Here is a 25,349-nt window from a genome sequence, read left to right as displayed (position 1 = left end):
ACGTAGTGAGTTCTTTTAATACATCAGTGACGTAATGGGGAGTTTTTGTGCATGATGTGGCATTTATTTACAAATGCAGAGGTTTGGCAGGTCAGCAGTACTTAGGAATAAAGGCTCATGCCACAAACCAACAACCTTTCATCATTATTATTTTTTTATAGTTTATACTTGTCTTTACTTATATGGTAACATTTTTGGTTTGAGTCTAAACCAGAAACTACACCATTCAATGAATTATGAGACTACAGTATAGAATTATACCTTTATGTTATATTTTCACTTTCACAGTTATGATAGTCTGAAAACCAAATCATAACCCAATGTTTTGTACACATTTTCTGGTGATGTTAAAAAAAATGTTTAAAAAAATTTGCAAAACAATGGACTATTTTAAACTGCTTTATGTTCAAACATAACAAAAAAAAAAGAAAACATCACATAATATACAAACATTCATTCAACAAAACAAGATCCAACACTGTATTTAAAAAGGTGAAACATCAATATACATGCACAGGACGGAAACACAATTGATACAGGAAATGTATTATAAACCAACACAAAGTCCTAAAATGATGGCATCAAACACCACAATACTGGAAGTAAAAATCTCTGGATACAAGCCCACCATGTGGAGACGGCTGGAAGTAAGTGGATAATCCGAGTAGCATAAAAACTGCTCATACTTTATGTAAAATTGTTCTTTGTTTTGAGATTTTTTGATGCAGACGATTTCTCACGGGGCTCAGATAACATGTTAATGTAAACTCATTTTGTCCATTTGGTTTTGTTTAGTTGCATATCTTCTCTGTCATCTCCTTCTGAAAAGAAAAGAAAAAGACATGTTTAACACATCACATTAACACTGTATAAGAAGATGAATGATTGTTATGAAGTACAATATACACTTTCAATTAACATTATTTGTAATCGTGATAAAGAAATGTGTTTTCAGCTATTAGAGCAAAAACGGAAAGATGTGCATTACATAAAAGACACATCTTTTCAGTTGTGTGCTATATCAATTTCTCATGCCTGTTGCACTCTGAGATGGGAATTACACAGCCCATGCTCCATAATGACGATAACGGAAGCCTTTTATTGAAGCTTAGAGCATAATTATCTACTCAAATGTGATGCAGTTTGCTTTGTTGTAAAAAAGAAACCAATACACAAACTGCCTTATTACATGACTGCTACATTTCCCTTCAAATTAAACCATTTGCTGTAAAGCACGTTACATTTTTTATTAAGAACAAATCTGGGCACAGTCGGTGTTAAATGCAACTTTACTGTAATTGAAGCACTTGTAGTCTATGTGTCTTAGACCAAAACAAGTGTATTGTAATTATTTTGGCTGCATTAGGATAAAACTAAACATCACTAAAGAAGCTGCACATCGTCTTTAGCGTTTGCAGTGTGGCAATTAAGACAGTGAAGGTTGCTCCATTGTCTCACCAGCGGCTCCAGCTCAGAGTGATCGATGAGGTTGAACTCTGAGATGAAGTAGTAGTAGTGCTTGTAGCAGGTATTGATGTGGGCTTCTGCGCCCATGCTGCAGATGCTGTCAAAGTGATGGATGTAAACATGCACAAACACCCGGAAGAGGCGGCTCAGGATCTTCTTGCACACCTGCTGGAAGTTCTTGGGGAAAGGAACACCTGGTGTGAAGAAAGGAGAAACGTGTTACATACCTTAGAAAATGAATGTAAATCAAAAATGCAATTTCTGTAAGTTAGCAGATGTTATATATTGTAAGTTTTATGATTCCCTTCAACAGCACCAGTCATAGATTGCTAGGCAGTGTCTTAATGAAATCTGACTTTCATGGACAATGTATTCACGTGACAAGAAATGATCCTGACCTATTTTCCAGTACTGGCTTGATACATAGTGGATACAAAAAGAGAACAGATGGCACCTGTAACTTATATTCTATTGCAACTTTGTCTTTAAAATCTATAAATACACATTTGTCACTTGCATGAGGCCCCAGTTAATCATGCAGGTGACACAGAAAACTGATTAAAGCATCTTTTAGCTGAAACACAGTTTTTTATATCAACTGTAGTTGGTAGTGCTGCAGTTACTGTGTAGCTCGGCTTATTTGCCAAAACAAGATTTTTATTTGGTTAGCAGAAAATGAACCCACAAATGAAATGACACCTGGAGGAAATTCCTACTGAATGATTACTTGGACACAAGTCTATTTTCTACCACTTCGACATGTTACATAATACAGACATCTACTGAATAAAATATTCACCTTGCCTAAAAAGAACCTCATTTAATGATCACTTTGTAAGGATTGGTGTGTCATGAAGCCACTAAAGCCACTATGTTTTCCCAGCAGTGAAAAACGAAAACAAATCCTTTAAGTTATCTCATGTGTGGAACGGCTGCGGGTTCACCAGACGAAACAAGTCAGACAGCCATTGTTCTGCTTTACTATCCACTCACTTTCTCTCCCTATTTATTCCTGGTATGGCTCATGAATTGTGCACAAACACACTGGGTGAATTCTAGGGAAACACCCTTGTAAAATCGCGCATATACCATAGGCAAACCCATTTACACAGTTGGGCAATTTTGACTTCTTTTTTTACTTGATTTCTAATTGATGGAAAGTAGGGCAAACCAGGACTCCGTGAGGAAAGTCGTGCGAACTCCATGCAGAGACGCTTCTGATTCTCTCCTCCAATAAATGTTGATTGTCAAATCTGGTGCTGAGATAAAATACCACCAGATGCACACATGCAATCTCCTCTAAATGTCAACCTCATTGTTTAATTAACCTCTGCTTGAACTCTATCGTCCCCTGTGTGATGTTAATAAAGGGGGAACAGTATTGATGCAGTGCCGGCTGCAATCAGTCATGTATTATGTTACACACTCAATAATAGCCTTCATTTGTAGACTCCTCACACACCTACTCTGGTGGGGAAGATGTCTTCATTATTGATGAGCGACTCTATCCAGTCCATCAGCAGGTTCATGTACTTGAGTGCGGGCAGCTTGGTGGGTTTCTTGTAGTCGTGGCCGTCCTGCCACCTGTACTCGTACCTCAGCCCGCCGGACATGATGGGGCACGTGCGCTCGGAGCAGTACTCGCTCACCGTGCCATAGATCAGGTTGATCCTATTGAAGAAATCCACCACATGAACCGCGATCCAGTCGCTGATGTTCTCTCCCTCCGGCAGCTGGACCACTTTTCGCAGGTCTAGGCCGGACTTCAGGGAGGCCTGGGCCTTCTTGTAGAGTTCAAAGCGCTGGGTGCCCGGTTCAAACCTCTTCCTGGGCCTGAACGTCTTGTCTTTGCTGAACACTTGTCCAAGGCACAACGCCATTGACTCCCCTGAGATAAGGGGAGAATGAGCTCTCCAGAATAACAAGCAGTTTTGAGTTGGATAAAGTGTGACGTTCCTGAGATATGGAAACCAGACTCGGAAATCAGGTCACGGCAGGTCAGCGTCTGTCATGAAAAGATAGCTGGGAGCTCTTGTTTTCTGTGAAGAACAACAACAAAAAGAAGAGTCAGAGGCCTGTCAATCCATCGCTGCAGGTCAGAGTGACCACAAATTGCGTATAACCGAAACAACAAAGGTCTAAATACAAAGCAAACATATCATTGTCAGATTGTTTTTAAAGAGGCCATACAAACCGTAGGTGTGACATCATACAATTTCCAAACTTTTTCAGGTATCAGATCATTTGAATGAGACATCTGCCTATGACCCCCATCACATTTGCCCTTATTACCTCCACTGCTCTGTGTGAACACAATGACCTTATCATAAGATTTTCAGTGGAACCCTTTGATCAAAATAGCAAAGGTTTCAATCAGTTGTGGTAAAAAAAATCAGGCCACTAAGATCAAGCATAATCCAGAAGATGAATGGCATGCTGCGATTCACTAAACCATTTCTAAAGAGCATCGTGAGAGAAAAAAAAGTCCACAGTTAATGCTCGCTCTGCTCGGACACAGAAACTAAAAGATGATAATAAAGAAACTAAAAGTTTGATGTGTTACCAATGGAAAGCACAATGTGAGTTCCCCCTCTTGGGAATGTTTTTTGTTATATAAACAACCAACACAGTGTTGAAAAGGGATTTCGTTTTTTTCTGATAGCTATTTATCAACTGGCATATAAGACACACAGACGAGGAGCAGGCCCTTACTGAATGTTATATGTTTCACAGCCTTTATTGTTGTGATAGGAAAAGATAATGCTTGCATTTAAATACTAACTGGGAGGTTATTATAGGAAAATAAGGTGGGCGGTTTGTTAGTAATAAAGTTTGGGTCAAAAGGTTACATTTAATTATGTTATACTCCACTCAGTTATGTGTTTCCATTCAGTCATTTGGAGTACTCTATCACATTTTGTTCCACAAATTTGACACTGCAGTCACATTCAAGTAAATGTGGTTGCAACATGATACTATATCCGCATTTGTGTCCTGCTTTTCTGCTGCCGGTCTCAGTGTTTCCTGTGTGTTGTTTCTCTGGGTCTCAGATAAGCAGAAGTTTCTGTTTCTGCTTTATCATCTGTGCTAGATCAAGCAACAATGACACAGTGGTTTGTTGTGGATTTCTTTTGACTTCATTCCCCCCAAAAAAACTCCACAAACTCCTCCAACACACTCCTCACATGTCTAGCTTATGGCTTTAATTGGTTAAAGGTTGACAGTTAATTTATTGGTATTACAAAAGAGTTGTGCAATGAAAAGTCTGTTTGTGCATCAAAGACAAAACAAAACTAAAACTGTTCCCTTACCATTGGGCTCTGGTTACTCTTATTATTTGAAGAAAACAGTGGTGATTTCTAAAGCAAGCAGCATTTGATATATGAGAAGAGTACTTTTTCTTTCCACTAGCTTTCAGAGTGTCTGATCCCAGTTGAATACTCACCACTGGGGGATCATGAATACGTGGTCATGAGATAGCTCTTAATGTGTGCATAACAAAAGAGCTTCTGGGGAGGGATCTTAGTTACAGTGTCATTCAGCACTCCTTTCAGGCAGGCACAGTTTCAGACAGAAAATTAAACCTGGACACTTTTTGTACTGAAAACATAATAGGTTTGTGCAAAAATTGACAGCATGTGTGACTTCTTTTTGTCACGTATCTCCCTGCATGCCTCAACAACCTCTCATTAAAGCATGTCTGATCACGCACTGTTGGCATACTTTCATGTGTTGTTCAGGAATTTGCTTCTGCAGAAAGAACCCAAACCCTCTCAAGAAAACCAGAAATGCAAATGATAAAGAAGAAAAAGTTACGGGTAAGGAGAAACAAAGGAAGAGGCAGATCAAAAACAAGTGATTACAGAATGGAAAAAGCTGTCTACACTGTACCTGGCTTGAGTCCTACATCTGAGGAATGTGGTGGGAAGTTCAGGGAGGATTCAGGCACCGGAGCCCTGGACTTTAGACTCCCTGCAGGACAGTTCCAGCTGATCTGCCCCCTTCGAGCTCCTCTGGATCCTCTCCCTCTCCGCAGGCCACTAGCAGACCGAGAGGCTCCAACTTCACTCACAGACAAGAGTGAAAAAGTTGTTTGGCTTCTCTTCCTGCAGATGATGTCACATCCTGACTTTGCCTTCTGGGCTCTGTCCGCCTGTGTGTGGGTGTGTGTGTTGAGGACCTATAAATTGAAAGAATAGAAGGGCTGGAAAAGCCCCCCAACTCAGCCCCTCCTGTTTTCCATTTCTTTTCTTTTTTCTTCTCATCCTGTAGACGAGAGCAGCAAGTCCCACTAAAGTCCAGCCCTCTGCAAAAGGTCCTGAGAAAACCACCCCTACACTGAAGCCACATATAGGACAGAACGAAAGGAATGATCCCACAAATATTTCTGGATGTTTGGCAGTCGATGTTGCTCTTTTTTGTAAAGACTCAAAAACATGTCATTAAAATTCATGGCCTTTTTAAGATATTGTCATTTTACCTTAAAAAGAGAAACACTCTAGTCTCCAAAATACATAAACCAAAAATGCATTTAAATCCTGAACAGCAAATGCATGTTTGACTACAATTGGTGTATTTCTTGCTGCCCTGGGGCCTTAGTGTTTTTATGACAGCTGCCCTGAATGTCCCCTTTGTCTCCAAGGTGAATAGATGCCACACAAATGAAGAGGGTGTATGTTTCTTTGCAGTGTAAAAATACCAAACCTGCAAAAAGAAGCTGGCTAGGGTCTTGGTGGATGACATAGGTTTATCTCTAGAACGGCATGAAAAGCCAGCAGTGCAAGCACCTACTCGGTAGAGCTGCATTTGGAATCACAGCTGGGTTTTTTTTGTTGCTGGATTAAAATACTCTAACAAGGTTCAGTGTGTACTGAACATTCCAATGTGTTTCATTGAGCTGCAGCAAACAAATCAGTAGTATTTGAATTAAGGTAGTTTGTCTTCATTTGAGATTTTATGACTTCTGTATGCTATACAGTAGATGATCTAGGATGTCATTACATCCAAGATGCATTGGTTTTTAGGATCTTAGAAAATGTTGTATGATTTGCGTCTTATATTGATTGCAGTTTTCTTGGTTTAGAAGCTGTAGAGAAGCGAGAAAGTGAAAAGTGTATTGCTGTATATGTTTCATAACATAAATCACGTCTAAAGTGTGATAGGAAGACTTTAAACCCAACTGCCTGATGCTGATACAAACTTTTTTATATTTTTTAAATATACACATACATGTTAATATGTGTATTTTTTATTTGAGTTTTTTGTAGTTAAATTTGCATCACTATTCATCACATTATTCTTTACTTACTGTAACTTGATAAAAAGTGTCATGGGAAAAAGAAAGTGGTACAAAGCTGCAGTAACCCCACATATCCACTTGGGGTCACAGTGACTGTTTATGAGACTTTTATACTCAGCCCAGCAGGTAGATAGATGATAGATAGACAGTTATACTCTTGATTGATCCCGAATTGGATTTAAAAACTGATTGAATATTGTTTATCAATGTGGCTTAATATTACATATCTGCACAATACAGTTTTGTTGTCTGTAAAGAAAAGTAAAAGATGTTTCATAAAAGTATAGCCTTAAGACAAGCAACATTCACTCCAAGGCTAAGTGTTGGATAAGGCAACTCAATTATAGGTATTAAAGCTATTTCTTTCTTAAAAACGATCTTCGTCATACAATAATGTGTGAGCTAACCAAAATATCTGACTTCTGCATACCACATATACTATGCAAATCAAGACTTAAAAAAACGTTCTAACAGTGACAGCATTAACAGGAAGCATCCATGACACATACGTCCTGCTGCTGCCTTTGCTCTACTTGTGTTGCTGCAATTACCCCAAGATCTGTCACAGGAGGAAGTGCAACAAGTCAGTTATTCTTTCCCTTTTGATTGTCACTCAAAAAGCATTCTGTCAGTCCAAACCAACACGGTTAGTGAAACCGTTGTAGTTGTAGATCTGGGATAGTACGCCTTTATATCAAACTGTTAACGTGTTCTTCACAATCAGTTCTCATCTGAGTTCAAACAAAGTAGAAAAAAGACAAACATATATTTAAGGTAGATTGAATTAGACTCCTTCCAAGCATTACTGTCAATTTAGATTTAGTTTTGGTGACCACAAAAAGACATTGTTTTGTGTATTTCTGTGTTGTAATCTTATCAGTATGATTTAACTGTTTAAACAGATGGTTAAGTTGTTCATCAGGCTTATCATTTCTCCAACAGGATTCTGGTACTGTAAAAGAGAGACTAGTGCTTAAAGGAGGAATATTTACAACCATACAGCTGGATTATTTATGATCAGGCAGGCAAAGCAGGTGTCTGATGCTACCAACTCAGTACAGATCCTCCTTTCTCTCTGTTTTATCATTGTGTACTTATTATAATGCCTCCTCAGGAGAACTTCCTCCACATTATTTGAGTTTGCATCTCATTTTAAAGGGTAATGGGTGTTGGATCACTCATTAGATCATACTGAGCAGAGTCTACAATGTGTGTCAAATGTCTTGTCGGTGCTGTTTGACAGACATGCACGCGCAGATCTTCATCTTTATTGGGGATCATATTCTGTCCTCTATCGATTCAAAGCCTGAATAACAGTGTGGTATAAATAATCTTGTTGTTTTTTCATTATACATTGTGCCTGGTGGAAGATAAAGGCTGTAAAATATAATACAAGGTTAGGGAAATTATCTTTGGTGTGCTTTAAGTGTATTATTTTGTTGCAAATATTAAGATTATGGATAGTGTTTTAAGTGATAGTTTAGGTATATATGTGTTTTTTCCTGCCTCTTTGCTCTTTTTACACCATAGACCAAAAATGGGAGTGTATATAATCAATTTCATAGGCCAGAGTTTAAACAGATCCCTTATCAGAAGGAGCATTATAAACATTTATTTTTGTCTGCATAAGCATCAGCTGTAAAGTAAAAGCTGAACCTGTTGAACTAAGAATGCAAATGATTGATTTAATAATGCAGATGAATTTGCGTCTTGGACACAAGAGATACAGTACAGTATATACACATACAACGTTGACATCAAGGATACACAGATTCACAAATAGAGTGAAACAAAAGCATGACAAATAATATATTACTAAGCAAAATTTACTAAAAAGTCAGATTTCAAGTAAGGTATTTGTCAAATACAATTTGCATTGTTTTGCCCTCTCGTTATATTTATTACTGGTGCCATATTGTAACTAAAGTGTGCTAAATGTGCTTTGGAGTCAGTCCAATTTTTCTTGTGAATGTGAAATGTTCCATAAAGTTAATTGTATAAACAAGAAAAACTCATCTGTATCCATCCCATCAATGTGGAAGTATATGCAAATATTTGAAGTTGAATTGTTTGTCCATCATACATCAGACCAAACCATTCTGAAATACTAGGGTGATCAAGGTTTCAAGGTTTCAAGTTTCAAGGTTTTATTGGTCATATGCACAGCATATACAACGTATATGTTGGCAATGAAAATCTTATGTCCCATGCTCCTCCAACAACTCAACATGCATGGTGCAAAAAGAGAGAAGAATATTTACAATAACAACAATAAAGATTTAAGGATGTGAAATATATACATATGTGGAATACATTGAAAGTATTTAAACACTTTACACTGTTGAATGTGGAGGTATGGACAGATGCATATATACGTATAACAGATGTATATGGCAGATATGCATAATATATAGATATGTGTACTACAAACAGATATGTATGGCAGACGTGTATAATATATATATCAATTTGTTTCTCCATGGATTTATTGGTAATGATTGACATTGGATACAGGCAGTTGGTTACGTCCTTATTAGGCGACCAGCTTTCAGCAGTACAGATGACTCCACCTTTTTCCCAGCTCCATCAAGTGGGCTGAGAGTAGAGGACGATTTAAGCGGTAAGGAAGAGGAAGCAGAGCTTACTTCATACACTACCTTCGACACTTTACCGCACCTTTATTTCAAGTGAGTACTTTATATAACAGTTTCGTTCACAGATTTAACACAGATAGGAGCGAAATATGTGTGTTTATTCATTTTTGCACGTTGCCAATTTACGTTTCGTCAAATTGAGTTACCTTCATTCAAATGGGGGAATTGTGGTAGATTAAAAAAGATTATGTGTGTGTGCAGATTTTTTTAGCGAGTTAAAGATAAAGAGAGTCACATCCGGACTTATTTCTTCTGTCGTGCCCAAATGTGTCTCCATTGTGTGGTTAAATATTACATTTGCATACAATATTTGAAGTAGTCATTTTGGGTAATAGCGGTGTCGTCCTGTTTTCTGCCCGCTTCACATCAGTTGCACCTGTGCTGCTGACAAAGAGCTCATTGACAGCCGGGCCATTGTTCCCCTGCACTTTGAAGGCAGTAAATGGGCTATTTTTTGTAGATTGTGTCTGTCAAACACGGATGTAGAGATACAGAGAAGACATTGAGGCGAGTCTGTTGGTAGGTTGTCGATCAAAAATGAGGTTCACCTGCTAGCGAAACATTAAACCTGTTTCTAACGGTTCACTAACGAGCCTGACAGCACAGTTTCCTGCTTTCAGTAGCTCCAGTTTGCGACTGTATGATCAGAATATAGTAAAATATGTTTTAAGATAGGTGTATTCATCTTTTCTAAGTGTGTGTTTGAAATGTTTTGCTAGCTTAGGAAGAGTTTTTACTGTGCTACTACGATTAACGCGGTTAGCATCCACCAAGCAGCATGTCAACGGTTACTTTGAGTTGACTGTTGATAGTTGGGCAGACTGGGGACAGCTGCAACACGTTTCGCATCTGACTTTTGAGACTACTTGCTCTTGAAAAACTCATGTTTTATAAATTAAACTTACACATGTGTGTGCTTATTACCCATACCAGTTAAAGATGAATATGACAGAGGGTCCACAATATACTTTTGAATGGAAGAAAGTTTAAAACGTGTTTAAAATACATTAAATTCCACTTTAACTTTTTGTCTTCATGAGCATAGTATTCTTAAAATGGGTATTGGTTTACAATAATATTATAATTGTATTTATTTATATATATATATATTATTTTATTTTTTAATTCTACTGTTACAATATTAATACAGACAGTTTTTCCATCAAACAAACAAAATTAATATATTAATTATTATTTATTTATACAACAATGAAACGGCATTATTTATTGTAAAACTGCAACAGTTTTTCGTCCCACATTCTATCCTCTATATTTACCTCTCAATAACCTTTCATTGCCAAAAAAAGCAATATAAACCTGTATTTTGGTTAAAAATATCCTTTTAAATCACACCAAAATTACTTAAAGCTGTTCTATCATGACATGGCTCATAAGTTATGGACTTGTTGCAACCCACTCTGTCAGCCATGAGGTAACACCATGTGCTAGGCTATGCTTCCAATGTCACTTAGAAGTCAACAAACCAAGGATAAAAGCAAAGTGACTTTGGATCAATTCATACAAACGGTCAGGACCGTATCGCAAAATTACACTTATGAAAACAAATGACTTTAAAACTACTATTTTCAATAAATGCAGCAGCTCATGTGTCTGATGTTGTCTTGGTGGCAGGAGAGCTTTAGTGTAGTACCAGTGTCCCCAGACTCCCCGAGGACTAAACCTTTGGCAATGTGATTTTGAATACCACTCATAAGCGAGTTTGGGAGGCAATTAACATTTTTCGTTTTCATTATCAATATAGAATATTTTAGAGTTTAATCGAATAATTGTTTGGTCTGAGGTTTTGATTCAAAAAATTGTGAAAAATGTCCATTCCGGTTTCTCAAAGTCCCAGGCGATGTATTTAATGTCATGTTTTGTCAGTCAAACCCCAAATATATTAAATTGAATATGATATAAAACAGAGAAAAGCAACACATCTCAATATAAGAGGCAGAACACATTTAAAGCACACAAAATATAACGTTAAATATGAATCAATTATCAGAGCAGTTGCTCATTATGTCTCTGTCGATTGACCAATCATTGTGGCCAGAAAGTAAATATGGACATTGTTATCTATCCTTGTATAAAGATAATGTTTCTTCATAACTACTTTGATAATTTTCTGATCAGTCTAGATTACGGGAAGCTACAGCTTGAGTCATACTTGGTGTTTGATTTCATCATCCTAGGAGAAAAGACAGAACCAATTGCATCCAGATCTCCTTTATGCAATACACAATGTGGAAAGAATACTGAAATTGAAGCTTTATAGTACACAAGAAAGTAGTGCTGCAGTTAGAGCCAAAGCATGTCGACACCTGAGCTTGTTTCTTGATAGCTCTTGTGTTTCTTGAATGTCTCATACAGGCTAACCCTCATTGATGCTTCGATTTTCCTATGATGGCCTACTGTAGGGTATGGATCACTAACACTGTGTAGACATGTAAACATTAGCCGTAGCTAAACACAGTGGGATGGAGACGACAAAGAGGCTCAAGGTCAAGCAGCCCAGGTGTACCTACCCACTGATAGTAATGTAAACAGTGCAGCAGCATCGTGACTGGTAACGCTCCAACCTTGCATGTTGTTATCACTTCATCAGCTTCCAATGTCAACACCTTCTCCAAAGGACTCGTTTAGTTTCAGCGAGGGGGAAAGACATGGGAACCGTTTGCAGGCCGAGTGCGGTGTGTTTAGTATGACTGCTGCAGTCATACTTTATGCCACAGTGTCCTCCTGTTAGGTCACTGAGCAGCTAGTACGTACGTTGCTACAGTAGGAAGTGGAAAAATGTTGTTCATTCACGTTTTCCTCTACAAATAGTCTGGTGTTAAATGGTTCTTTGTCCCCTCTCTGTGACGCTAGTTCACTGAAGCAAAAAGTGTGATGGTGTTCCAGAAAAACGGACAGTTTATGACCTTGGCAGTTTATCGCCTCAGTGTATTTACATAGTTTTTACTGTAATGCTATGGACCTGCATGAACTGTATTACCTTTTAACCATATCATTTTAAGAAGCCGGCTGGCTAACAGGCACTTTTACAAAACATCAAATGAATGTTGTCACTTATCTCCGACCATTTTGGCTTTATGCGTCGAATAATCCTTTAGAATAGTCAGTTAGTCAAATTTAAGCTATTTGAGGACTCCAGTAATTGCATTTTCCTCCCATGTTAATGGATAGAAACTATTTAAGTGATGCTACATGCTCCAAATGACAGTGAGAGGGTAATGTTTGATCAATGAACAACAAAGTAGTTCCTTGCTCATATTTGAGGAAACATTTGCAATTCATGCTTTGAGGTTTGAGCTGTTTCTTGCTGTGTAGAAGTGTACTTACCTGACCTTTAGCGTGCATCCAGGCTGGTGTTCTGAAGTGTTTAGTTAAGGATCCTGTTATCTGTTGCAGATACATTTGCAGGGTTAAGATTGAGGCTGTTTTTTTGTTCATACAGTACAAAGCTTTTCTAGAGGAAGAAGAGTACACAGTGACCACAGACCACTGTTCAGAAGTGCTCGGTTTTTAATCCACACCGAGCGAAGCCGTAACAGACCGTAACAACAACAAGAGGTAAAGGTTTTGTAATACATTACACTTGTTTTTCAAGGACATATATATAAATGAAATGTCAACATTTCATCAAACTAAAACACAACAGAAGTTAGACATAGTATTGGTTATGCACACGTTTAGTTTAATACTAGTTGTTCTTGTTTTTTTCTTCAAAGTGGCACGATGGCCTCGGCTGTTATTACCGCTGTTGGTTTTGATCAGCATTGCTGAAAAAGTGGCAACACCTTTAGGTTTGTTTTTAGTTTCATCAATAATGTTCCTTCTTATTCTTGTTCTGTGGTTATAACTTTTTGCCTGCTTGCTTAAATCTGTTAGCCTGGAAGAGATTTCATAGATAGTGTTTTGTTAAACAGCGGCATCATAATTTCATTGGAAAAGTAGGCCAAAGGTCAGCTTGTAAAAACATATTACTGTTCAGGGGATGTTGGCCCAACTGCCTATTGCCTCGCCTTTCTTTAGTAATATTACGCCTATTGACGCCTATTCCAGTTGTTTATTTACTACGGCTTTAGCACATGTGCATGTTCTGTGTCATACTACGGCATCTTAGGTATTACTAGACGGACATGAAGTGTCATTCCAGTCGTGGTTAAGCCTTGCATGGTCACAATTCTCAGCTTGGTAACCTGGCCTGTTTTTGCCTCATTAATCAAGTCTGGAGTTGTTTTGTCAATGAGTGTTAGCTTTGTCTCTCGTGAGACACACACGGAACATGCACAAGGACACTCCCTTGAGTCAGCAAGAAAACCCTTTAAGGGGGGAAACGATCTAATACATTTAAAGTGGTGGCTGGATGTTTATGTGAAAAGATAATAAAATGAGACAATGCTAAAATGTAGCTTAGTACTGTAGCACGGATAGAAAACCAGAAAGCAGCACGCTGGCATATTGCTTCATATGTTAACCATTAAAATGTTTTGAAAACTTGCTTTTTTAATTGTTGGAGTTATCTTGTTTCAATTAAGGTGCTAAAAGTATTTGTTTTGACTAAATACAAATCCCTAGCTTTGTTTTGTTTGACCTGAGAACAGTTTTTAATGTATCAAAGTTATTTACATTTCTCAAGATTTAAGATTACGGTTGTAGTTGCTTAGAAGGGACGGAGGTGTTGGGATCCTCCTTAAGATTTTCCTCTGGGATGATAGGTTTGTTTGGAAATTCCTCTCAGATTACCAACCAAGATATCCTGCGCAGAGATCCAGTCAGAACTTGTAGATTTTCACACACTCTGGAGCACTGCCTCCTTAGCTGCTATCGGTTTCCTCTTACATCTTGCATCTTTTTTTTTGTAGGTTTAACCATTGCTGTAGAGTGAAAATGTTGATAAAGATGATCTAACTGTTTTTGTATTTGTATTTATGTGCAAGAGAACTAAAGGTCAAGTGTTCCGCAAACTGTGATGGTGGCTGTTGTCGCCCTCACAGTTTGCAGAACACCTTTTAGCTCAGTTTAGACATAGAGTAGTTTACATGGTTGTTTGTGTGAACACAGTTTTCTTGTGCAATGAGGGCCTGTTGCAAACACTTCAGGCTATTTGCATTTGCGTTCATTAAAATGGTTCATCTGGTTTAGCTGTTAGTTCATTACTAATCTGAACAAAATGCTGTGCCCTGCTTCACTGTGGAAATGTCCTGTGTAAGGTTGCCATGCACTATTGTTGTCTGTGGGAAGCTCCAGAAATGTGAGCCGTTGAAACCTGCACAGAGAAAGGGAGGGAGGGGCGTGAAGAGAATAAGACCTGTGTTAAACAGCCGGCCCTGTCCGAATACCTGCAGGCAGTGCTTATGCTCCCCCACTCCCACCTAAACACAGACCCCCACCCTGGTGTAAACATCTCGGTGTCCAGGCACGTTCAGAAACATTCCTGTGCAGGGGGGGGATATTAAGCCTTTGTCTTTTTAAGTTGGTTAACTTCTGTTGTTAAAATGGCAGCTCTGAGTTCTGCATGGGTCAGACTAGTTTGCATTTTATGTCCTTAATCATTTGTCATAGGGCTAGTTTACTTCATCATCCTCATTTGCATATTGCGGAGTCCTCTCATAGCTATTCTGCAAATATGTCATAGGGCATACCTACTCATGAGCCAGTCATGTTTGGAATTAGTTATGTTTTTAGGTGGCAAAGCAGCAGAACGAGGCTGGAATAGCTTGAGCTGTAGCCCGTTATCTTTCCACATACATTACAGTTATGTGAAGCATATTTGGAGGCAGGTCCCCTGACTCCCAGCTGATATTCTGTCCATAGTGTGCAGGAAGTGCATTCTGACTAATGCATTTGTTTTATCTCGAGTGAGGTTGTGATCCTGCTGGATGGTTTAGGATATGTAACACTATTCCACTAGAGCTGATTGTGTCCTTTCAACTTGACATTCCCTCAATTTCCAGATTGCTGCCTTTCAATTCTTTCGGCTGACTTGTTTGAAAGTTATGAGCACAGAAAAAGACAATAATAAGCATTTACATAACCGGACAGAACAAACCTCTGCTGTCCAGCATGTGGTTATCCAGAACAAAACGCTCATATCTTGGTGTACCTCATCAATCCTCACTTTGCTCTGCCATTTTTACAATCATTTGTGCTGCCATTCATCGTCATGTTTTTTTGGACCTTGTTTCCCATGTTTACAACTATTAGAGCTTTTCACGCTGCATAGCTTGACCTGAGCTTTGTGCTTTGGCAGAACAGTCCGACTCCTCACACTGCTGTGTGACACGCTGATGGAAACTTAGGGAGAGACACACACATTCCTGCTTTACATTTTCCAAGGAAACACATTGTTCTTTGGGATTTTGCTGTTCTAATCCAAGTTCAGAATTAAGCCTTGGCAGTCGTATGTCAAACACACTTGAAATCCTTCAGTCATTTTCGCTTTTTCTTTCTCCCTATTGCTTATTCTGCCTAAGTGTTTATATCCTATTTTGGAAATCTGTTTACACATTGCGTGTGAGTGTGTGTGTGTGCAGGGCTTGTTTATAACACATGTGAAGTCTAATGAATTTAAGTATCTTTTCATTTAAAACCTTGTTATGTGTTGTTTTTAGCAACCTGAGAATACAGTCAGAATGCTATAGTTTTGTCACAAAACTGACTGATTTGTGGTACCATTTCAATACTTTGATAAAGCCTTTGGCAAATGCATCCAACAGTCACAAGGGGGACTAGTAAGCTGCTTTCCCCCCTTGTTCATTTGATTTTGTCCCTCCAAAAAAGTCCTTAACTTTTGTTTACTTCATAACTTTATCAGAGACAAGTGGATCTATGTAGTTGTTAGGTGTTTCTCTGTTTGCAGGAGGGGTTAACATGTGCTGTTGTGCCTCCATGTGGATGGCAGAAGTGGATCAGAACAGTTGACACTTCATTTGGTGACACCAGCTCTTATGCAGCACTTTCAGATGAACAGCGGAGTTCCACAAGTTTCCACAAAACAAAATCCATCAGACAATACGCTTTTATTTTTTTGTTCGATATTTAACACTTTCAGCTTTTCATTCACTTTCAAATACTCTGAGACTAGAGTTTATGCTGCTGTTACATTTCACTGATCAGCCTACTGTATGAGACTGGGAGAGGGAACGCTGCCTCCTAGATGGACGACAGTGTGCGGCTGGATATCAGAAACTCAAAATATTTACCTCGCTGCTCTGTTGGCTTTCTCCTTGGAGCGACTAAGATCAGCAGTGAGATCAGAGATAGTGATTCCCTTTTTAAGGAGGGCAAAACCTCCTTTCACAACACACTTAGAATCATTTTAAGCATTATTGTGTGAGTCATGTCTGCCCTTTGCAGCAATCATTTGGTCTGCCATTAGTTTTACCATCCAACCCTGAGCAAACATCAAGATTTTATGACCGTTTATGGTGCTACCTATCTCCAATGGATCCAACAGGTACCAGGAAACTATAAATGTCAGAATCGGAATACCTTTATCAGTCCCTCAGAGGGGACTGTACGCTTACAGTTTAATATATTTGAAGCATGTCTAACAAGTGCAAAATGGAAAGACATACGGCTTCTCCTCACTTGTTATTGTCTCCGACAGAGAGAGAGATGGAAGCTAGTTCTGCTTTATGGGTGTAGGTCGGGTAGAGAGCCAATAAAGGCGCAACAATGGCCCCCTTCATGATAACAGAGTCTCCTCTGATTTCTCGCCCACTGCCTGTGAATAATATTATCAGCCCACCCCTGAGCGACCACTGACAGCGCGACTGGACAGTCGTGTGTGTGTGTTTTTATGTGTGTGTTTCAGTAGGAGGGTAAAGGGTGTGTGTAGGGGGGACATGTTTAATTCAGGCTGGTGGTTACACAGTGGCATTTTTATTTTGAGGTTTTTTGTAGTGTGGGTTTAAATAGGGGCCGTCTCACTCTGACCCCAGTTGTACTCTGTGTGCTCGCTCGCTCGCTCACACACTCTCGCTCGCCCTCCCTCTCCTTCTGTGAGCTAGTTATTCATCCAGTGTGTGAGTCAGGGAGGGTGGGGATTCGGAAGACTGCTGTACCAGTCACACTTTGTCAGTTTCTCATTCCCTAACCCCCATCTCTCTCTCTCCCCCTCTCTCTCTGTTTCTCTCTCTGTATCTACCCCTGCTCTGCTGTTTTCTCTCTTTGCTGTTGCCTGCCGGCTCGCCCTCACAGTTTAGGGAGAGGCTTTGCCGTCCTTGTGGAAGAGCGATCCATATTGGATTTTGATGATTGAAGGGGGAAATCTAGTCTCAAAAAGGTAAGTTGCCATAAGTTTCATAGACGCTGAGCTAACATGCGTGCCAACGTGCTCCAGGGTTTTTGTCTTTTTAATCGGGGAAGATTTCTGTTCTGTGTTTGAGGATCTCAGGCTGTTCTTGTTAATATGACCTTTTTATGGCAGATACTTTACAGTGTTTGACTAATGGGTTCCTGTCTCCTGATTTTTGTTTGGTTCATCATTAACTCGTACCTCGTGAACTCGCTTTTCCATCCCTATGATTCATTGACATGGTTCTCAGGGGAAAGGTTTTCCCCTCCCATTCCTCTGGCTTGTATCTCTTTTGGAGATGCAAACCAGCCACTTCGGAGCCAAGGCTGCCTTATATTGAACTGGTGTTTTTTTGTGGTGGCAGGCTTATAAAATATTATCCCTTTTTTTTAAATCAACTTTTGTTTTAGTGTGATCACAAGACAGCACTGGTGTAGCTGTGGGCTGTAACTCCTGAACATTCCCCCTGAAAGAGGACAAAAGAAGTGGCCTAAAGGTCATCGCTTGGAGGTACGACGGTGCCTAAGTGGTCATGTGTCTGCAGCCAAATTGCTTCCCCTCTGTCATGGGAATAAAACAGCAGACACTTTGTGGCCCCCTCCCACAGTTGTGAGGGAGTTGCTGTCCTTGTGGAAATACTTTTAGTATTGCTGATTCAACTAAACGACGTTCAGATAATACAGTTCAGTGGATCAGTTTATACTGTCGGTTGTTCTTGTAAAGATGTATGGTTTCACAGAGCTGGAATAAAAGGGCCGTCATTTCCATTTTTTACAAACTTCTATCTTACTCTTGGACCTAGAATTCAAATGTGTCCTTTTTTTCTTCTTGTGTTCATGATCATAAGACTGTTCACCTGACTTTAATCAGTTCATGATTGGTCAGTATTCTCCACTGAGTCACATGTTGCATGTTCCCACAGTAGTGTGAACATGAAAACAGAGATTTGGATAACATGCATTCATAAAGCAAATCCTATATATGTTATTGTAGGATGTATTAATCCTGTGCCCTGCCACAGTGTCCACACCATTATTTAATTTGGAAAAGTGGCTTCTGGTGCAAACAAAACAAATCAGATTTCTCAAGTAAACAAATCTACCCTTACCTAATCAAATTACCAACACAACTAAGGGAATTTTGGCTTTAAGAACTATCATTTCTATGGCAAAACTACAGATTATGAACTCAAATGAATGCCATGTGATGCAGTGAATCTGCCACTACACAATTTAAAGTCGCTGAACATCCCCTCTTACCTGATCAGAGATTCATCTGCTTGATTTAACTGTTCAGCATTTTTCCTCAGAACAAGACAGTCTGCACAACAGACATGGTGGCTTCTTTGCTAAAAAGTGAGGCGCCTTCTGAAACGTCATATAGCTGATCTGTTATACCACACCTTCATTTGCTTGGTGGGTGATAACGCTGGGCCCTGCAAGGAGACAAAACTCCAGTTGTGTGTGGGCGTAGGAAAGTCACCGGTGCAGAGGTGTGAACTAATGTTTGAGAAGATCGACCACAAAGATACCATGCTGTGATGTTGACATAGCTTTGTGGTTAACAATTGAACAATCTGCACGGGGTATCTGCAAAAGAAAGTCCAGTTTGATGTATAAATACTCTGTTTACACTGTAGATGTGTGCTGTTCAGTGTTTTAACTTTGACTCAAGGCACAAAATATAACCAAAAGATAAAAGTGTCTCTTAGGAGTCCCTTAAAACATCCAGTAGATGGAGTGAAGCAGCCTTAGAAATAAGTGCAATCACATTTCCTGTTTCACATCCTGCGATCGCAGTTTTTAAAAAAAGAAGCAAAATGGCATGCCTCAACATAGATCATTATTGTTAAAGTAAATATGTGTAGCCTACACCTCAAATGTTTTATAAAACTGTATCTTCTCTTGCTGTTTACCTGAACTGCACCTTTGTGAGCCCTGCTCCCTTCCCTTCATTCCACAGCTTTAACTATTAGCTGCTAATTATATTGATTTAAGGCGGTCTGTTCTTCAGGCCTTAGGCAGTGAAAACTCAGAGCTTTGTAGATTGTATAACAATAGCTCGGTGAGGGAGGAGACCGCACCCTGCATGTCCCTAACTTGTTGAATATGCTTCAAAGTTTACATTTGATATGGTGAGCCTGTGTCAACAAACACATGCAGGTCTGAAAAGCACTGAGCAGCATTCATGAGAGCACATGTAGGTGAACAGTGCGCTTTGGCAGTTCTCTAAAAACGAGAAGCAACACTTTCTGGTTTTAGGGAACTTGGATATCGATGTCCTGATTCTGCAGTGTTCAGGAAAGGTCCTTTTGTTTGCTCCCAGTTTGGGTCATTTGAGGAGAGCAGTGTGTGTGTCTGTTTTTTGGCATGACTTTTGCACACAGTTATTAAGTTAGGTGCCGCCTTCCTGTGGGATAAGGGATTCCCTCCTTGTTCTTTTCAGCACCTCCTCTCTGATATGAGGCCATGTCTGATGAATGGTTGGAGCAAAGCATCCTGGGATTTGCGTAAGGAGTGTTTGTTCGGGAAGAGACGAGCTACTCAGTCTCTGTAATTGTATTTTCAGTCCTGCTGAATCAGAAATTGTCTCAAAATGCTTCTCCTTGTTGCCATTCATTGGTCACGAGTGTTTAACAGGAAGACCCGTGAGCGACCCCTACTAATTATGACTGTCCCTAGTTTTTGTTGAAATCTGATTGGTTCATTGTGACTGCATTGTAGTTTTTGATTTACATGAGTGTCTGAGTCAGCATGTACAGGCGAGCGTGTGAAATACTTTCAGCTCTCTTTTTTTTACTGACTCTACATGTTTTAGTACAGCAGTTGGCAGTATACTGTGACTTTTTCAAACCAGCAAGTCTTGATTTTATTTTCGCTGCGACTTGCTTATACAAACTGAGAAGGCAGGTATCGGCAAGAAATCCTAGAGTGTCGTCACATTGTCAATCTCAAAGTCCCAGTACTTCCCTGAGGAACACCCAGACAATAAGACGTCCTTTTTATTTGGTTTACCATCTCTGTTATTCATTATTGAAGGACAATACCTATACCTGGAAATGTCACTATCCAGGAAGAGTAAACCACTTTCATAAGGAAGTAAGATTCCAGCATGGAACATAAATGATAACGGTTCATTGACCTCGATATAAAACATGATGAGGTTAAGAACAAATCTGATGTAAAATGTAGCAGGCTCTGCAGGCAGTGTCAAAAAGGCTAACAAATGTTGCTTTTTATAAAATAGAAAATGAATATGCTACATTGACAAACTAAATAATGTACAATTCCTGTCCAAAACACAATCGGACCTAACAGTAGTTTTTAGATACACTACCTGTGAGTTTGTTGTACATTTAATTGAATGAAAAATTCCAATATCTCAGTGAAAGTTCAATATTTTGATGACTTTCATGGGAGCGAGGAACCACTGATGCTGTGTTTGACAATATAAAAGTAACAATAAGCTTCTCTGTGTTTGTTCTTGCAGGTAATTGGGTAACGACAATACAAGACGGCAAAGATGCTTCGACAGATTCAGGAGTTTGGCTCACATGCCATGGACATCTACGACTACCTCTTGGCAGGAGCTGGTAATTGATTTCCCCGACTAAACACAAAAGGATCACCTTTTTTATGTTTGTTATCTAACTTCGTCTATTTTTCTGCCTCTAGATCCTCGAATACAGAAATATCCGCTGATGCAGAATCCCATTGCAATGTCTGCTATACTGCTGTGTTACCTTTCCTTTGTGATGTACCTTGGACCTCGCATAATGGCCAATCGAAAGCCCTTCCAGCTAAAGGAGGCCATGATAGTCTACAACTTCTCACTAGTGGCACTGTCGATATTAATCGTCTACGAAGTAAGACACTAGTACTTGAAGGAACTTTTTATTGTTCTGAGCTAGGACTACAAATTAAATGAATAAATTGTCTTGTTTTTTTTTAGTTCCTGATGTCTGGTTGGACCACAACGTATACCTGGCGATGTGACCCAGTTGATACCTCCGACAGTCCTGAAGCACTTCGAGTAAGTCCCTTCTGAATACTCAGTCGAGTGTAGATTAAATATAATGTGGAATGATTATTTTTTAACCGACTCTTTATTCTCCTCACCAGATGGTCCGAGTGGCCTGGCTGTTCTGGTTCTCTAAGATTATCGAGCTCATGGACACAGTGAGTTCAGCCTTTTCACTTGACCGCCCTACTGTGAGGTTTAGCTCCCCATTGATTGGCTCTAACTAATCAATACCCTCTCTCTGTCAGCTTTTCTTCGTGTTGCGGAAAAAACATGGCCAGGTGACCTTCCTGCACATATTCCACCACTCGTTCATGCCCTGGACCTGGTGGTGGGGGATCGTCTACGCTCCTGGTGGGTACACATTAACCAAGTCTTGACTTTGACAAAGGTTTTGGAAATGATTTATGGAGTTGAAATAACAGGTGGGGGATAATGGCACCATTACTTCATCCTGACAGCAGCAGCACTGTCCTCAATTTGGCCTCTGCTCTTGTCTGGTTAAAGACACACTTTTTTAAATCCTACCCATTGGGCCTTTTAGAGAAACCTTATCCAAGCTATCTTTTTTAATTACTGAGTTCTGTTTTAGTGTCTGACCTTGAAAGAAAACTCAAGAATGTGCTGTAGAGGCCAGATAGATTTTACTCAGCCTAACGCTGTTTGTGATTTTTCCCCAGGTGGAATGGGATCTTTTCATGCCATGGTGAACTCCTCCGTCCACGTCATCATGTATTTCTACTACGGCCTTGCTGCTGCTGGACCTCGCTTCCAGAAGTTTTTGTGGTGGAAGAAATACATGACCGCCATTCAGCTGGTACGTACACTCTTCACTTTACTTACTCAATTTGTAACTTTGTTTAATCTTTACTTGTAGGCTTGTAGGATCAAGCATGATGTAGCTTAAATAAATGTGTTTGAGAGTTGCTGGTAAGGCATGGATGGATGGATGGATAATGTTTGACTCCTGATTTCTTCCCCATAGACCCAGTTTGTCCTGGTGTCTCTCCACGCTACCCAGTATTACTTCATGGACAGCTGTGACTACCAGTTCCCCATGATCCTCCACCTCATTTGGATGTATGGCACCTTCTTCTTCGTGCTCTTCTCCAACTTCTGGATCCAGGCTTACGTGAAGGGAAAGCGGTTGCCAAAACAAGACGTTAAGCAGAGCGCGAACGGCACCGCTGTCTACGCCAACGGCAAACACCACGAGAACGGAATCAACGTCTCGAATCGGCAAGAGAACGGCAGCAGTCACAAGATGAAGAAGGCCTAGGAGAAGGAAACCCCTAAGCCATATGACCATGTTAACCTGTTAAACCTACTACGGATTCCAAAGATAGTTTTGGCTGTTTCTTTTCCTGTTCTTAGTTTCATGTGCAACAAAAGGGGAAGTGACATGGTCAATGATTTCCACAGTTGGGGTCCCACATTTTGAGTGGTTCCTTTAGTTTGTTTTTAAGTTGGGAAACCATTTATGGAACAAAATGTATGAAGAGAAGATGTTTTATCATCCAAATGTTATCTTCACTGATGTTGCAACAACCTCTTAGTTAAGTGTCACACTGGTGGCCTTGCACCTCACTTGCCTTCACCACTTTTCTGACCCTCACATTGTCCTGACCCCCCCTGTGGACAGACGACTGTACAGTTTCTATCAAACTTGAAAATACTTTTTGTAAATAGTTTTACAGCAAAAAAAACCAACTAATTGTATTGGTATGCTTTAGACTTTCTAAATGTTGTTATATTGTGTATTTAAAATTTAAATGCCAATAAATACAATTTTAAATGATCTTGTTTTTCTAATGATTATCTCGCAGAAAGCTATTTAGTGTATGTGTGACTCGGTGGTCAGAGCTTTGGGGAAAGACTCTGACATTGTGTTGCAACAAAGAAGAAAAGTATTTGCGTTGCTTGCTTGTGCCTCTTGTCTCGGCCATTCCAATAATGCAGAGAGAGTGGGAGGTGAACAAGAGCACCATTCTTCGTTATTGGAAAGATTCATAGTAAGAGGCAGAGAGAAAGCATCCGGAGCTACACCAACCCAACACAACCGCCAGCGGGTTCATCGGGCTCAGGAGTGCTGTCGTACAAGCACTCGGAGGAAGTGTGTTCCCTACTCAAATGGATGCCAGCTTAATAAACCACTTACCCAGTACATCTCTTTTTATAAACTGGAGCAAGCAGCTTTTTTCCTTTATTGCATCATTCGGTCCCCACACTGTAAATCAGCTCAGATTGCAATTGCATTATGAAACTGAGCTTGTGGGCAGGAAATGAATGCATTAGATATCGAAAGGCATTTTCCCTGTCATGTTTGAAAAAGGGGTGAGCAAAACATTGTAAACATCTAAAGATAAGTTCGACACCAGTGCAGAGTTCAAAGATAAATGTAGTGAAATATACCTCTGATTCAATCAGAACTGAACAATATAGTTGGATTGGACTGCACATGAATGGTCTACCTAATAAAGTCACATTAGTTTGTAATGAATTAGATGTAGTGAAGATAAACCAAAAGTACTATATTTACTTTAAAGAGGCCCTATTATGATCACTGCCAGGCTCATATTTGTATGTTGTGCCTCTCCTGTGACAAGTCTCCATGCTTTAATGTTCAAAAAGCTCTTTATTTTTCTCATACTGCCTGTGCTGCAGCACCTCTTTTCACTCCCCGTCTGAAACCAGAGCCCAGTCTGCTCTGATTGGTTAGCTAGCCGGATCTGATGCCGTTAGCCAACTGCTTAGAGATGTACCGCCCCTTAGCCTATAACAGGGGTGTCCAAACCCCTGTTAATACCGAAAAATATAAGGAGAGCTGGGCCACTGATAGAGGTGAATATTGTCTCAATAGTTAAGTTATAAGTTAGCAAAACAAATCAAATGTAGGTAAATAATGCGCGATACTTGAAAACGCGTTCAGAAAAAACTTGCTAACTTAAGCCTACATCCCGTCTCTCCAGGGCCGGCCTTTCCTACAGGTCATCAAATTGGTGGGGGGCGTCCTCTAGTGGCGCCCTTAAACACACATCTTTCTCTTAACCAGGGCCGGGCCTGCCTCTCTCTAGGGTTTCATTTATTTTGTTGGCAGCCTCAGATTGCTGATAAGAGTAAATAGGAAGGATAAATTTCAAGCTTGTTATAGAAATAAGTTATTGGGCTTTTTTTCAACTTAGATTTGTTAGAAAATGTTTTCAATTTTAAATGACTGAATTTATTAGGAAATTGGGCTCATTAATATATTTGAACATATATATTTGAGTAGTGCAATATAAGACGAGCAAGAGTTTAATTTGTGGGCCATATTGCATTATACTTTTAGAATTTGCAGAGGGCCGATTCAAAATGGCCTGCTGGCCACATTTGGCCCCCGGGCCGTAGTTTGGACACCCCTGGCCTATAACGTACAATGTGTACGAGGGATTTCCAATTGAGCAGTTTACATATTTTTAGGATTTTAACCTTTGCAGACCATTTACATGCACACAAAACTACATAGCTCACTACAGGAAATGGAAAAGCCCAAAAGCAAAACAGAGCTTCTTTAAATGAAGTATTACGTGGCATAAAATGGCAATACTACAGTTAAGTATTG

The 25,349-nt window shown here is 39.6% G+C and overlaps 2 protein-coding genes across 6 annotated transcripts; one reads left to right on the top strand and one right to left on the bottom strand.

Annotated features, from left to right (window-relative positions):
* Positions 1-388: 388 nt before the first annotated feature.
* Positions 389-5,645, bottom strand: mob3c (MOB kinase activator 3C). The gene is made up of 4 exons (XM_063891336.1): positions 5,359-5,645; positions 2,930-3,506; positions 1,459-1,661; positions 389-821 (listed from the first exon to the last, which is right to left on the bottom strand). Exons 2-4 carry the CDS (start codon positions 3,345-3,347, stop codon positions 792-794), a joined length of 651 nt encoding a protein of 216 aa, XP_063747406.1. The 5' UTR covers positions 3,348-3,506; positions 5,359-5,645; the 3' UTR covers positions 389-791.
* Positions 5,646-9,324: 3,679 nt separating this feature from the next.
* Positions 9,325-23,546, top strand: elovl1b (ELOVL fatty acid elongase 1b). Of its 5 annotated transcripts, XM_063891331.1 has the most exons (10): positions 9,416-9,453; positions 12,881-12,996; positions 17,632-17,716; positions 21,218-21,320; positions 21,403-21,593; positions 21,680-21,760; positions 21,850-21,906; positions 21,997-22,102; positions 22,429-22,565; positions 22,734-23,546. In XM_063891331.1, exons 4-10 carry the CDS (start codon positions 21,251-21,253, stop codon positions 23,025-23,027), a joined length of 936 nt encoding a protein of 311 aa, XP_063747401.1. In that variant the 5' UTR covers positions 9,416-9,453; positions 12,881-12,996; positions 17,632-17,716; positions 21,218-21,250; the 3' UTR covers positions 23,028-23,546. The 5 variants fall into 5 exon arrangements, with proteins under 5 accessions (XP_063747402.1, XP_063747400.1, XP_063747403.1 ...); XM_063891330.1 differs by lacking the exon at positions 12,881-12,996 and having other exon boundaries at positions 9,346-9,453; XM_063891333.1 differs by lacking the exon at positions 17,632-17,716 and having other exon boundaries at positions 9,389-9,453.
* The last annotated feature ends 1,803 nt before the right edge of the window (positions 23,547-25,349 follow it).

Source organism: Eleginops maclovinus, chromosome 9, assembly GCF_036324505.1.
Source record: "Eleginops maclovinus isolate JMC-PN-2008 ecotype Puerto Natales chromosome 9, JC_Emac_rtc_rv5, whole genome shotgun sequence".
NCBI classification, from domain to species: domain Eukaryota; kingdom Metazoa; phylum Chordata; class Actinopteri; order Perciformes; family Eleginopidae; genus Eleginops; species Eleginops maclovinus.
This window is presented reverse-complemented; position numbering and strand designations above follow the sequence as displayed.